Genomic DNA, 13,797 nt, shown 5'->3' with positions numbered 1-13,797 from the left:
GCCAAAGTGACAGTTAAGAACATATGATGAGGCCTTTTAAATTAGCAGCATTGTATTTGTGTGTGACGCAAGTTAATGTGATGATTCGAAATTAAATAGAAATTTATTTTATTTACTTGATAGGGGCTTATCGAATACGTGTATATTATTGTGAGTGACCCGCACGTGCTGCGACATATCGTCGTAAATTTGTTGTTTAATTTCTTTGACTTTTGAACTTCGTAAGAAATTCCCGATAAATTGCAGTGTTTTAAATAAAAATGTTTCCTTTTACGATAAGGACATGTATTCAGACGTTGGTGATTGTTGCATTGTTTTCTCTTTCGCTGGCATTTGATAGGAAGGTAAGTTATACTTTACATAATTATAAATGACCTTCCACTGATAAAAGTAACAGCTGTTGATATCACCTTTGTTCATCTATTTACTTTATCAGCCTCTCGTTACGGATAAATTATTTGTTCCCTGGAAAATATTGCATAAAATATACAAAATTTGTGAAGTCCATACTTATTTAAATACTACACTTACATTCTGGTTTAATTTTTCTTGATAAACGGAAATAGTCATTAAATACCTACCTGAAAGTTGAAGATATTAAAACCAACACAAATTTTCAGATATCTTCAGCACTGAACCCTGGCTGTGAGTCAGACGCATGTTCATCAGACAGCACCACCCTGGTCTACGTCCAGGCCATCGGCTCCCACGACACAGTGCATCAAATATGGGACTTCACGAGAGGAATCCCCACGGTGATCTTTGCCATCACTGGCACGGCAGCCAACCTCAGCATCGGCTGGCATGGGAGCCAACCAGATAGATTTAATTGGACAGAAAAGCCAAAGTACAGCTTTGCTGTTATATTTGATAAGGTAAGGACATTATTTATTCTTTCAAGTTGCTAAGTAGGTAAGTATATTAGATTGGACTCATATTTTGTTCCAATAAGTGTAATTTTTTGCTGATCTCAGCTGTGTAGCTTGTGTGTTTCTAATGAAAAAATTTGAACAATAACTAACATAAATACAGAACAATAATAACAAATAAAGCTATACATTGATGGCTATAATTTTATATTAAATTAATCTAAGTAAGTAATCTAAGCTATAGTTACATGAGTCACAGATTGAAGTACAAAGCAGCCCACATATTTGTGCTACAAATGCAGGAAATATGACTCTGTCTGTAGTAATTGGAACACAATGAGACCACACTCAGCATATGTTTGTTGATTAATCAATTCATCATTATATCAAATAACAAACCCTGACTCAGTCATGTGGGTCAATTCATGTAGGTATGAGGATTATCTGTTCAGTTACAGGATCATTACTATAAAGGTTTGGTTATTTTAAAACACTTTAACCACTAATTAAATACTTACAATATTTTAATATTTGAATTATCAATTATATAGGCCTGCATGTAATAGCTACTGTACTTACTTCAACAAAAAATCATTACTCCAATACTTTTGCAATTTACTAACAAACCAATCAAAACAATAAAATTGACCTCTACCTTTTATATTTTCAGCTGTATGAATACAATGACCTAAAAGACATTGGCTACATCACGCCGGACACCCCGCAACACTCATACAGTCTGGAGGCGCTGGAGTGGTCGCGGACTCACATCCTGTTCTCTGATGAGGAGGTGGAACTCGAGCTGAAGGGGCGCTGGGGGCGGCATAGTGAGCCCAGGAGGGACGGGTATATTGGTGTTAAGGTAATAGATAGTGATAGATTTTTGTAGAGATTGCTTTTGAGTGGGGTTCTCTGCAAGTTTGGTAGAAATTCAAGGATAAGGTATAGCATAGCTGAATAGATAAATAGAATAATAAAATATAAGAATGGACAATGCCGAAAAAAGTTACTACTGTATTTTAGTGGTTGCATAGAACATTATGGATTCATGAATTAAAATGAAAATATGCTGAAATACTTATTTCAGAAAACCAAAATAATAGTCAAATTGACTAACTTAATTTATGTAAGTACCTACATACATTCAAAAAGCAATTAATCTTTATTATCTCATGCATAGCACAAGCATGACTACTTTGCTTTGTTACATAAATTATTTATCTGTGAGGTTGTCAGTACTCAGTACAACTGTGCTACTTAATTATTACAACTATTATGACTAGAACCAAATGTGACCTAAATTTCTATAGGTACTTATTCTAGTATAGGTTTCGTCAGGATGCGACTGAATACATATAAAATATGGTGTAATAATGGAAGAACAGACCGTAAATATACAATAGGATTTCATGGTGACATTTTACGCAACCCATCTTGTAGTGCCAGTTTATTTACTTATTGTATGTGTAGGACACACAGAAAGCATATTTAGCAATAATTATAATATTTAAAATACGCACACTTGTTACAACTTAGAGCCTTTGATAGGCTGTATGAACTGGTGTCGGCTGGGAGGATCTAGAAGCTGCCGCGTGGGAACAGTGGAAATCCCTTCTTAGCTCTATGTCCCTGATGAGGGATAATACGATAAAATACTCTGTATAGCACACAAACAGAAACAGTTTCACAAACATAGAAAAGAAAATAAATAGTAATATAATCGGCGGCCTTATTACTAAATGTAATATCTTCCAGACAAACACAGATTGGATATACAAAGTATGAAAATGGGTAATGAGTGATTTTGACTTTGAAACAAGAGATATTAGATATTGTAAACTACATACACACACACTTACACACAAAATGTTATAAATAAACCACTCTATTCTGGTTTCAGCTGGACGTGCTCCCCTACACAGACTATGCCTTGGACCTGCCTCACCTGATCCACTCCGCCAACTCCACGCTGCTGGACCTGGCGCTGGTGGGGCTGGGAACCCGGCCCGGGTACAACTCCTCCAGGTAATGGACCCTTATCAAGACCCATCACGTCCCCACTGGTGGGGCACGGGTCTCCCTCCAATGAAGGAAGGGTTTTAGGTTTAGGCCTAGTCCACATCGCTGGCCTAGTGAGGGTCGGTGGACATATGGACCCTGTTTCATAAAAATCGGACCGGACGGTGTATTGGTTAGTGGCTCTGATTGCTGTGCCGAAGGTCCCGGGTTCAAACATTGGACGGCGATCAAAACACTAATCAAATACTTATTATACCCACTACTACCCACCTCGAGTTTTATCAGACTTTTTTACAAACAATTCAAAACCAATGAAATATTTTATTTTTCTACCAGTTGAAGAGCGAATAATACTTTTATCAAGAGTACAAAATATTTTCTTCTTGCAGGTTTGCGTGGTCCACAACGGTGATCACCACAGACGCGGGCTCGCCCTCGCTCGACCTCAACACGCGACGGAGCTTGGACGATGAACACACGCCCGGAGTGTTTGAGGTACGTGTTGCAATAGAATAGCAGATGTGATGAAGCGTGCCAAATAACATGTTAAATAACATATAACTATAGAGCTTCCACTTTGTTATTGTATTTTAGACGTTTCCTTATGTCTGGTAAGTAAAGTTGGTTTTCCTTTGTTGTTGTCAAATATGTATGTGATTTCGATCGTTCGTTTCTTCAAAAAACAATAATATAATGGACAGAGTATAAGTGCTAAAATAAAGGTACGGTAGTCTAAAAATTCTGTATAAAATAACTATTTAAGTTTCCATTTCCGTTTATTATGCTCTTGTTTGCCGCATTTTTTGGCAAAGATCCATTTTAAATTAAAGTAACAGACCGTAACTTACTTGAAATCAGGAACAACTACAGTTAATGTCTTGTTTGATGGAATGACTAATGATCATGAAACAAACAATGAATAAAAATGTAAGGGATCCGTACGCTATCCTACCAATAACGAAAAGACATTTACTATGCCGTTAGGAACCTCTTTTCATGACTGTTATTTGTTATGATGTGCGAACAACTATATTATGCGAATGTGTCAAATGTATAATCAAATATACGCTCTAAATAGAAGCTAAGTGCCGGACATATATCACAACTCACTGGGAAGTTTTAAAAATAAAATAAGTATTTAAATTTATTGATCATACTAATTAACTCATTGATATGTATAATGTTATTATAACTTAGAATATAATAATAGTTAATGTATTGTATTTAGTGGCTGTGCTTTTTGCACTAACATGCTGTGAACACATTGTTTTGGTGTTACGACTAGACTAGAATTTATGTAATTTACCTTATGTTATATTGTTAATGTCTGTAATACTGTTGTGTGTGCCAAATAAAATAAAATAAAATAATAAATAAATATGATGGGGAGCAGACTCAATTCGTTGTTGTTTCTGGTCGTTATTGGTCGGTGTGTACATTCCACCTCATCCTTTCCCTGTTTAACCCTTCAATACTTGCAGATAGTGGAGATCCGCACCGCCGAGTCCGTCTCCCGCGGCGACGGCGGCTTCCTGCAGTACCGGCCCGTGGCCTACACCGGCCCGGGCCGCGGCGTCGCCAGCTCCACGCCCGCGCGCCACGCCGCCCCCAACACGTCAGTATCTGTAGTAGACCCCCCGTGCAGTACTAGTGGCCTACACCGGGGGGCGCGGGGTCGCCAGCTCCACGCCCGCGCGCCACGCCGCCCCCAACACGTCAGTATCTGTAGTAGACCCCCCGTGCAGTACTAGTGGCCTACACCGGGGGGCGCGGGGTCGCCAGCTCCACGCCCGCGCGCCACGCCGCCCCCAACACGTCAGTATCTGTAGTAGACCCCCCGTGCAGTACTAGTGGCCTACACCGGGGGGCGCGGGGTCGCCAGCTCCACGCCCGCGCGCCACGCCGCCCCCAACACGTCAGTATCTGTAGTAAACCCTCTGTGACAGGCCTTTATACTGCACTCATTATTACTTGGCACAAAAGGTAAACAATCTTTGTGTGTCTTTTTAATCAAAATATTTTAAACAAATAAACTAAAATGGTTTTATTACGAAACCAATCATTTTTACTTGTTAGTATTTCATTGGTTTATAAATATGTTTTATTTTAAAACCTAGTAATTTTTTTATAAATTCAAATAGAAATACACACTTAAGATTATTTACCTTTTATGCCAAGTAAGAATAAATGCAGTATAGTGTGAATCGCTTGCTTACGCTGCGGTGTAGGCTATTATCTCAGTAGGTATCAGAAATTTTGTAATGAGTGAGGACTAACCATACGACGAATAGCCTTATTTTCAACGTTGCAATCGGCCCTCAGTAATCTGTAGTTAAACTAACTCCCCCCCCATCCCTCCACAGAACCACCATACCCCCGCGCAGCACAGCAGCTATCTACTACGGTGACAAGACTGCGCGTGCGCAAGCCTTGCTCGTGTCGTTCGGAGAGTCGGCCGACGGGTTCTACGCGAAGAGCAATTATACTGCTTGGTGAGTTCTGATATTACTATACCTACCAGTGGCGGCTGGTGCCTCAGATACCCGGTGGTGCACTTTATGGGTTTAGTAAATTTTGGAAGAAAAATAGATTAGGTACCTATTACAATTGAAAGTAAAAAAATTATAAGTATATTTTACCTTATTTATGTTTTAAATCCATTCTGCGTTCCTTTTTTGACGCGAAATTGCCTCTCCGCCGAAACGAAAACAACACACGGAAAGCAAAATAAAGCATTTAGTCTCTCACATCCACATAACCATTTCTTTTTATTGTACATTTCACTTTTGAAAATTCAGGTATAAGTTTAATTTTTTGTTTTGCACTCCTGTTTTAAGATGAGAAAAGGCCGAGGCGGCCCAGCAGATTTAATGTCCAGTCTATTTTTAAATGTCCTATTGCTTTTTATGAAGTCCATATTGTATTGTATTTTGCACTCATTTTCACTCACACACACACATATACACTCACGAAATATTTACTACTTTCTTAGTTAATAAGTAATTAGAGTAACAAATTAATTACGTATTCGCGCGCGAAAGGTGAAACTGCGACAATGACATGACAATGACAAGTGCATCGTTCGTAGGTCACGCCACCGGTCAAGGCCGCCGCCTGCGCCTCCCGTGGCGTCATTCGTATGATTTCGGCAATTTCCGGTCGCGTGCGGCGCACGAATTTATCCTAGAACTGCATACAGTTTGTACTGAGCATCTTCCGTCTCACGCGCCGGGCGATTTCCATCCTGTTTCATACTACATGTAGGAGCTCGCTCCGTGCGACAACCCGAGCGCACGAGGCCGTTTTTGTTCAAGCAAAAATAAGATCTAATTCTTTCGCAGTAGAAATCAAAATAGGCCAGCTCGATTTAATTTAACTCGTAACGTTCGAATGATTTATGTAATTTCTGTTTAGGGTAGGTATTACGGTTGTTATATTGGCATTTTTGTGAAGTTTTCTTTAGACGTACCTAGTACCTACCTAGTCTAGTATGGTATAGGAAGAAGGAAGGTACATATTTAGAAGGTTTTTAAATGGTAGTGCGTTGCACGGGCGCACTTAAGGTGCAGCCGCCACTGATACCTACTAAGGTTCTTACATTATAGAAAAAAAATTACAAAATAAGGCATTTTTTTATTTGCCAAGTCTGAAGTCTAATTAGAATAAAATTCCGAAGAGAGAAAATATTAGTCTAGTACAAATTGCACAGTTTCCTTTTTTAAAAAGTTTCTTCTGTTCTTATTTTAAGTTGTATTTTTCATCAATGAATAGTGCAAAGTGTATTTATTATATTGTATATAAATTAAATTACTTAAGGACAATCCAAAATTCATCTAAATTAACCCTTTCTCCTCACAGGTCGCTAACAGTGGGCTACGGCGTCCCGCCAGTAGAAGGCTTCTCCCTATTCGTGATCATCATCATCAGCATCGGCCTCGGAGTCCCAGTCCTACTCGCTCTCTCAGGAATAGTCTACGTCATCAGTCGCCGCCGCAGGAACGGAGCAAGGAGGTTCGACAACGAGGACTGATGACGCGCCGGGTACAGGCTGGTCACACTGTTGTAGAATTAAAAATAAAAGTGACGCGGCGCGCTGTCAGCTGTCAGTGATGTGGAATTTAAAAAGTTAGGAATTGGCGGGCTGTCAGCTGTCACACTGTTGTTGAATTTAAATAAATACGTTACTGATAACCGCATCATAATCGATTTAGCAAAACGCCAGATAATACGAACGAACATCAATACTGGTCAAACTTTGAACATCCTTTTTGATGCCCAAAATACTGTCAATATTGTAAAATTTAAAAAAATATATTATGGCGAATATGGCTATAGCAGCGCCGGTGGTGGAAATGGGAACTAGTGATGCTTGTCGCTTGCGAATTTCCTAAATGTTACGTCCACATTTTAGAGTAATAGTGTGAATGTTAGTGTAGAGGCTATGGTAGAGTTGTTTGTATGGGACGGACCAAAAACCTGAGTTGGTTAAAAAGTTAATATGCTAAGCGTAGTCATATAATGTAGCCATTGTGTTAAGAACTTATATGATTTCTAATACAGCTAGGTCAAATTGTCAAAGCTTTGTTTTTAAATTAATGACAAATTAAGTGATCATCAGAAAAGATCCATATAGGTATTGTAGATTTTTAGCTGGATCTCAATCTAATTGGTTTTGTAGAGTTTAGACAGTAATGGCTTGTATAAAAGATATATTTTGATTAGATTTCGAACGAGTCCATATGACTAAAAATTGATATTAAATTAAGACCTATTTGTTAATACATGTAGCAGAGTAGTTCTTTCATTTTCCATACTTGGTAAAGCTTGCAATATGGTACAGTATTTTAATCAAATTAATACCGAAAGATATTAATATTTTAAACTATAGAAGCTTGAAATATGAAGGCAGCATCAATCAGCAGCTAACATAGCTTGCTCGAATGTGTCTAAATATATTCTTCTGTAATGTAAATGTATCAAATAACAAGCTTTTGTACATAAGAGTGTTAATCTCAAAATTATAAGTGCGTTATTGTGAAAGTGCCTACAGATTAAAACAAATATACTATGTAATATGATGAATATCAAATCCTATATTAGATGTAATATTACGAGTACTTTAATAGTGTAATTGTTAGTAGTAGAGATATTTTTTATTCTTAATACTTAGGCCGAGTTTTTTGATCCGTGGTCAACTTTAACCATTAGTCAAGTCACTTGTCAAACATGACAGCGGCATACGAATTTTCTTGGTTTTTAACTAATGGTAGCCATTTTTGACCAATGGTTGAGTTAACTAGGGATCAAAAAACTGGCCCTTACAGAGTATTCCGATTTCAAAGCCCCAAGTGTAGGTTTTTCTTAACCGATCGAGCAGTGAGAAATTAATATGGCGCGGAGCTAGTGCAGGCAGCGCGTGTAAAAATTCTCGTTAACTCGCCATTTCTCGAACGGTATAAAAACTCACACTTACCATGCAGGTTGTCTACTGCGTATTCAGAACATAAGTTCTTTCGGATTAAAAAGTCCTTGGTCAAAACACCCTGTAGAGTTATGAATGTCCTAACCTACATAGCCTGTAGATAGTGTGAACGCTAGATTGGTTAGCAAATTTATCCCCATTCCTTAGAAAGTCTTTTACCTACATAGAGCCGTAGAAATTTGTTAAATAGAATTATCCTATTCACCAATCTAGATTTAATAGCGTAATTATTTTGTTGGTATATTAAGTAATTTTGATAAAATCGTACAGAAATATACCTACTTTACATAACTTAACCTGAATCAATTTCATGAGAAAATAAACCAATTTGTTATTTTTTTAGAGGAAACTTACATACTATTCTTTTGATGAATTTATTTTTAAGATATTTTATAGGTTTAATTTATTCATATTATACTATTGATGTGATATTAATTTGACTTTCGAAATAAAGATTTATACAGCTGAATTATAGTGTTTTAAAAATATATCTCATTTTTTTTAAATGATACCTATGTCCTAGCTTAGGTATATCAAGCTGCCATCTACCTGAGCTTAATGCTCAACCTCCAAAGGGTCCATACAAATATTATTTCAGCTGTTTAGGATCGCAAGCACGACTTATTAGAAATCAAACAACCGAAATAAAGTCTCATTGTAAATCTAAATAGTCATTTTATTAGTCAACTAATAAATTTAAATCAACGTCCGACAGTAAACGAAATTACCAAATGTAACAATCATCTTTGCCGAAGTCGGAAGAAATTTAACCGATCATTTTAAACGTGGAATTTCAAGTCAAGCATTCCAATATGGCGCGCCTGTCAAACTTGAAGTTGGCCCAAGATGGCGCCACGAACGACCAAAACGGATCTTCCGGTTCCGTTTCCGGGCTCGCCTTCTCCTTGTTGACGGGAGAGAAGTTGTTGGAGTGCACGTTCTGAGGAGTGAACAGCTGTCTCTTGGAATGTTTCCTCTCCTTGCGAGTGCCGTTATTATTCGGAGTCTTCGACACACTGTTCTTGGTACTAAACTTAGGGTTAGGCGGATTAGGGGGGACAACATTGGGAACCACGGGGTTATTCTGTTGATATTCTGTGATTTCATTCTGCAGTCCTTGCGAGATTTGCTTCGGCTTGGCTTTGGACGTTGTGGCTGTCGCTTCTATATCTCCCATGGACTTGTGTCTGGTTCTCCGCGTGCTATTCGTGAATGTCTTGCTGCTCCTCTCCGACACCCAGCGTCGCATGCGCTTCACGAAGGGCAGAACCATGAAGAAGGCGTTTGGACTGACTCCCATTTTAACCTTCGGGGTCATATCCTTCTTGTTCGCCGGGAGGTCGGCTAGAGGGAACCACTCGCAGGCCTTGATCTCGTTCCTAGTCTGTGGCTGGAAGTGGGTGTCCCGCGGGATGTGTCCGATGATGTAGAGCCGCACCACCTGCTCGTGGATCATGGCCTCGATGTACTCGTTCTTGTTGATCATGCCGCTGATGTCGAAGCCCGTCTCTTCTAGCACCTGGCGGAAGTGGATTGTGGTTTATTGTATGTAATGTACTGAATTTGTTGGATGTGGATTACAGTTTTGTTGTTAGTGATGTACTGAATTTATAGAGGTGATGATAACCTTTAGACTTGTTTGATATTTTTTATTGTTATTGAATGTTAGCATGTAATATTACTAATTAATTACGTACATAAAATATGCATTTATGGCTATCAAGCAATACAGATACACAGCTATAAGATAACAGACTATTACTGGTCAGTGGGCTTGGAAACCTTCAGGATTCAGGACTGTAGAGATTGAGCGCAAGACCTTGGCTTTCCCAAGACTATTCTTGAAAGCCCTCTAGTCCAATTTATTTTTTTGCGAAACTAGGCTGATTTACAAAGTGAGTATGTACCTAACAACTAAACTAAAATACATATCTACCACACCTCTAAGTGTCTTTGCACTACAAATATTAATTCAAGTAGTAATCACATAAACTTCTAAAAAGAACAACAACAAAAGCGACCAACCTCCCTGGCAGCGCACTTCCACGGCTCCTCATCCTCATTCACCTTCCCCTTAGGGAACCCCCAGGAGGCCCTGGTCCAGTAGGACTGCACGAGCAGCACGTGCGTGAGGTCCGTGTCCAGCAGGATGGCCCCGTAGGTGGGCACCGTCAGCTTGTACTCGCGCCAGTTGTCGAGGATCGCGTCCAGGCCTTTCACGTGCTCGCGCAGGTTTGGGACATGCTGGAATAAGGAAAGAAGCCTGCACTTCATCAACATCATCAGGTGCTGAGCTCTCTTATACAGTTAAACTCTTTAACAGTTATAAGCGATGTAGGGTTCCAAGAATGGGCACCATTTATTTCATTTAGGTTGGATCACAAGGGGATTAATTTTCATACCTATTGATAGGTTATTTGATAGACAGTTCACAGGTTAGTAAATGTTACATGGCAGAAATACATTATTACTAAAAGGCTATCAACCCTATGAAATGCAATGCTTGCTTGAATGAGTCAAGTCCACTATACAATTTTCTATAACTAGAATATCACTATGAACACCCAACATAACACCATGTTGGTAAAACACACTTGTTGCATCAATTCATATGTTGATAATGTGCTTCCACCATTTTGGTGATAATAGTGTAAGTTTGTATTACTGGACTAATGGGTGAGTCTGAAGTTCTTCTGTGGTTTCGAAAAAAGATTTATGCACCTCTTGAAGTATATGACTAGATGTATCTTGGGAATGGATATTATCCTAAAAGCATACACCATAAAAGGTACCTATTTCTTATAGGAATCTCCTAGGGCTATACCAAGTCCTTACCTGAAAGATGTGTGCAGCGAACTCCCTGATGCCACAAGGGTGCAGCCGGTGCGCCTCGTCCGTGCAGTAGTAGTCCAGGTAGAACCAGTGCGCCAGCTCTATTTGGAAACAGATGCGGACCAGGTTGCCGCGGTCTTCTGGCGGTAGGTTGATAATAAAACGACTGCAACAAAAAAATAACAGATATTATTGGTTAAATAGCGAGGAAAACTTGAAGAGTATGAGAGTACACTGTTGCACCAAAGATGAGACGGTACTTTCTGCAAGAATCCAATAAATAACAACTGTATTAGTAAATAACAAAGTTATGTTTGTAAATACCTGCACAAATCATCGAGAATATCAATAGGTATCGAGTGTTTTATTGTGGTTCCTGGATTTCCTCCAGCTTGATCCATGGTTGAAGATAACCAGCAGCCACTCAAATCAAGAAATTAATAAAATAAATAACTCGAAAAGCGATTCTGAAAAATTCTTTCATTTGGTCAACAAAAATGAACAAAAATATCGTCGCGCCGCGTGACACAGAGTAGGTAATTGAGTGGTGATTGAGTGAATGCAGAATATGCAGATGCACGAATGGGAATATTGGGAATGAATGAAATCAAATCAAATCATGAATGAAAGACTGAAAATTTTATTGATCGATTATGTAGTCTGTGATCGATTATTAAGACGCCGACACACTAGCGGACGCGGCTTACGGACACGGCTGTCAGCCGTGACTGATAGTGGGCACGGTCTTTTGGGACAGTTTGTGCCGGATCGCTCTCAAACGTCTTTTTCGTTCAGCTTTTAGACGTCCGACCGACGCACACTATCAGTCGCGGCTGACAGCCGCGTCCGTAAGCCTTGTCCGCTAATGTGTCGGCGTCTTTAAAACAGTACTATGTCGAGTTGTCAATGTCATTCATTGTCCTGTCAACGTGTAGAGTCTAGAGTAAAAAAAATATTGACTGGTGAAAACCAAGTTTTCTCTATTTATTTGTTTTAAAATTAAGAGAAAAGCCAAAAAATGGATATAACTCCTCTGTTCAAAGCTTGTATAAAAGCGGTGAAAACTCGTAACAAAGCGTTCGGGATACAGAGTCCTGCGAGTGAAGATAAACAGCGAATTCTTCGACCGAAACCGAAGACTGGATTCTTGGCAAGCGCAAAAGAGATTACTTCTCAAATAACCAGATTGCGGGACTTCCTGCTGCAGCACAAGGAGGGCTACTTGAGCTTCTTCGACAGTGGACTGGGAAATGAAATGACCGAAGCCGAAAGAGACCAGATAGACACCGGCGCCCAGAGAATCATAAACACTTGCTCTCACCTCCTGAAAGAGTTTAGAAATGACAACCGCAAGGTGGCCGTCTCTCACCAGACGCGTGAGTACATGGACGGGGTCATCGACCTCATAGACAGCTACTTAAAGGCAGTTTGTAAAATACACAGTGAACTGAAGGCAGTGCGAGTGAAAAGAGCTTTGGAAGTGCGCAAACTTTCAAAACTAGAGCTCCCAAAGACTAAATCCAACATTCCAAATCCTTTCATTACTAAGGAGACTCTAGAGAGTCCACTGTTAGAAGAAAATGGTGAAGGTGAATATGCTGGCAATAATAGTCTCCAAGACCAGCCAGATACTGTGAAGAATAAACTAGACTTTACTGAGAATGATGTGGCGGTGATGTCTGACGCTGAGCTGAGTGCCGAAGAGCTGCAGATGTTTGAGTCTGAGAACAGCCAGCTGCTCAATGACCTCAACAGCATGACGGAGGAGGTCAAACAAATAGAGAGCAAAGTACTCCACATTGCTGAGTTACAGGAAATATTTACTGAAAAGGTATACATAGATCTATACAACATTATAATATTATTATTGATGCTTTATTCATGGACCGACAATCATAAACGTGATTAGTCTTACATGTCTCCAATTTTATTGTTTTAAAAATCTGGATTCAATGGAAACACTGGGATTCATCCTTAAATTGTAATATTATGATAACAAATGTCACATGATTGTTCAATTTGTTTCAGATCTTACAACAAGAGCAAGACATAGACCGGATAGCAAACACCGTGGTGGGCGCCACGGAGAATGTGAAGGATGCTAATGACCAGATCAAGCAAGCCATACAGAGGAATGCGGGCATGAGGGTCTACATCCTATTCTTCCTGCTAGTTATGTCATTCACCTTGCTTTTCCTTGACTGGTACAATGAATAAATTATAAATGTAATATGTGCAAAATATTTTTATTGAATACAGACAAAAACTGAAGAGATCTAGGATTAAATGCTAATATCTATCCCATTCTCATCAAATTTAAATCTTATCTAAGATATAAAAAATGTATAAATTAACTACTCGCTCATCTCATTTGAGAAGTACCTAGTTACTTATGTTCCTTGCTGTGGCTACTCGTTCGTAAAATGCGAAATGATGTTTCGCTACCGTACCGCAGTAGTTGCAATCGCGCGGTGGACCAACATGGTAAATATTAACACTGTCCTTACCACTGGTCTCGTGTAAGTTCAATTTTATGCACACGAGCTGCACCACAGAGTAGGTACCTACGATTAACCGGAAAACAGCCAACACTAT

General features: G+C 39.3%; 3 protein-coding genes across 3 annotated transcripts; 2 read left to right on the top strand and 1 right to left on the bottom strand.

The window, feature by feature from the left end:
• Positions 1-54: 54 nt before the first annotated feature.
• On the top strand, positions 55-7,040 carry LOC105392991 (glycosylated lysosomal membrane protein A). Its single transcript, XM_048628664.1, has 8 exons — positions 55-344; positions 621-875; positions 1,540-1,731; positions 2,770-2,894; positions 3,278-3,383; positions 4,370-4,503; positions 5,252-5,380; positions 6,747-7,040. The coding sequence occupies exons 1-8, from the start codon at positions 261-263 to the stop codon at positions 6,916-6,918; spliced, it is 1,197 nt and encodes a 398-aa protein (XP_048484621.1). The 5' UTR covers positions 55-260; the 3' UTR covers positions 6,919-7,040.
• Positions 7,041-9,015: 1,975 nt separating this feature from the next.
• Positions 9,016-11,715, bottom strand: LOC105381717 (m7GpppN-mRNA hydrolase). The gene is made up of 4 exons (XM_011551507.3): positions 11,527-11,715; positions 11,206-11,368; positions 10,396-10,614; positions 9,016-9,889 (listed from the first exon to the last, which is right to left on the bottom strand). Exons 1-4 carry the CDS (start codon positions 11,601-11,603, stop codon positions 9,164-9,166), a joined length of 1,185 nt encoding a protein of 394 aa, XP_011549809.3. The 5' UTR covers positions 11,604-11,715; the 3' UTR covers positions 9,016-9,163.
• Positions 11,716-12,124: 409 nt separating this feature from the next.
• On the top strand, positions 12,125-13,438 carry LOC105381716 (syntaxin-18). The gene is made up of 2 exons (XM_011551506.3): positions 12,125-13,033; positions 13,231-13,438. Exons 1-2 carry the CDS (start codon positions 12,221-12,223, stop codon positions 13,417-13,419), a joined length of 1,002 nt encoding a protein of 333 aa, XP_011549808.3. The 5' UTR covers positions 12,125-12,220; the 3' UTR covers positions 13,420-13,438.
• The last annotated feature ends 359 nt before the right edge of the window (positions 13,439-13,797 follow it).

The sequence above is a fragment of the Plutella xylostella genome, chromosome 21 (genome assembly GCF_932276165.1).
Source record: "Plutella xylostella chromosome 21, ilPluXylo3.1, whole genome shotgun sequence".
Taxonomy (NCBI): domain Eukaryota; kingdom Metazoa; phylum Arthropoda; class Insecta; order Lepidoptera; family Plutellidae; genus Plutella; species Plutella xylostella.
Note: the sequence above shows the minus strand (reverse complement) of the source record. Positions and strands in the feature narration are given on the sequence as shown.

Coding starts and splice junctions, on each gene's coding strand:
- LOC105381717 (XM_011551507.3), bottom strand. CDS start 11,603: ATGGATCAAGCTGGAGGAAATCCAGGAACCACAATAAAACACTCGATA. Junction 11,369..11,526: donor ATTCTCGATGATTTGTGCAG/GTATTTACAAAC, acceptor TTTTTGTTGCAG/TCGTTTTATTATCAACCTAC. Junction 10,615..11,205: donor TCGCTGCACACATCTTTCAG/GTAAGGACTTGG, acceptor TCCTTATTCCAG/CATGTCCCAAACCTGCGCGA.
- LOC105392991 (XM_048628664.1), top strand. CDS start 261: ATGTTTCCTTTTACGATAAGGACATGTATTCAGACGTTGGTGATTGTT. Junction 876..1,539: donor TTGCTGTTATATTTGATAAG/GTAAGGACATTA, acceptor TTATATTTTCAG/CTGTATGAATACAATGACCT. Junction 3,384..4,369: donor ACACGCCCGGAGTGTTTGAG/GTACGTGTTGCA, acceptor CAATACTTGCAG/ATAGTGGAGATCCGCACCGC.
- LOC105381716 (XM_011551506.3), top strand. CDS start 12,221: ATGGATATAACTCCTCTGTTCAAAGCTTGTATAAAAGCGGTGAAAACT. Junction 13,034..13,230: donor AGGAAATATTTACTGAAAAG/GTATACATAGAT, acceptor AATTTGTTTCAG/ATCTTACAACAAGAGCAAGA.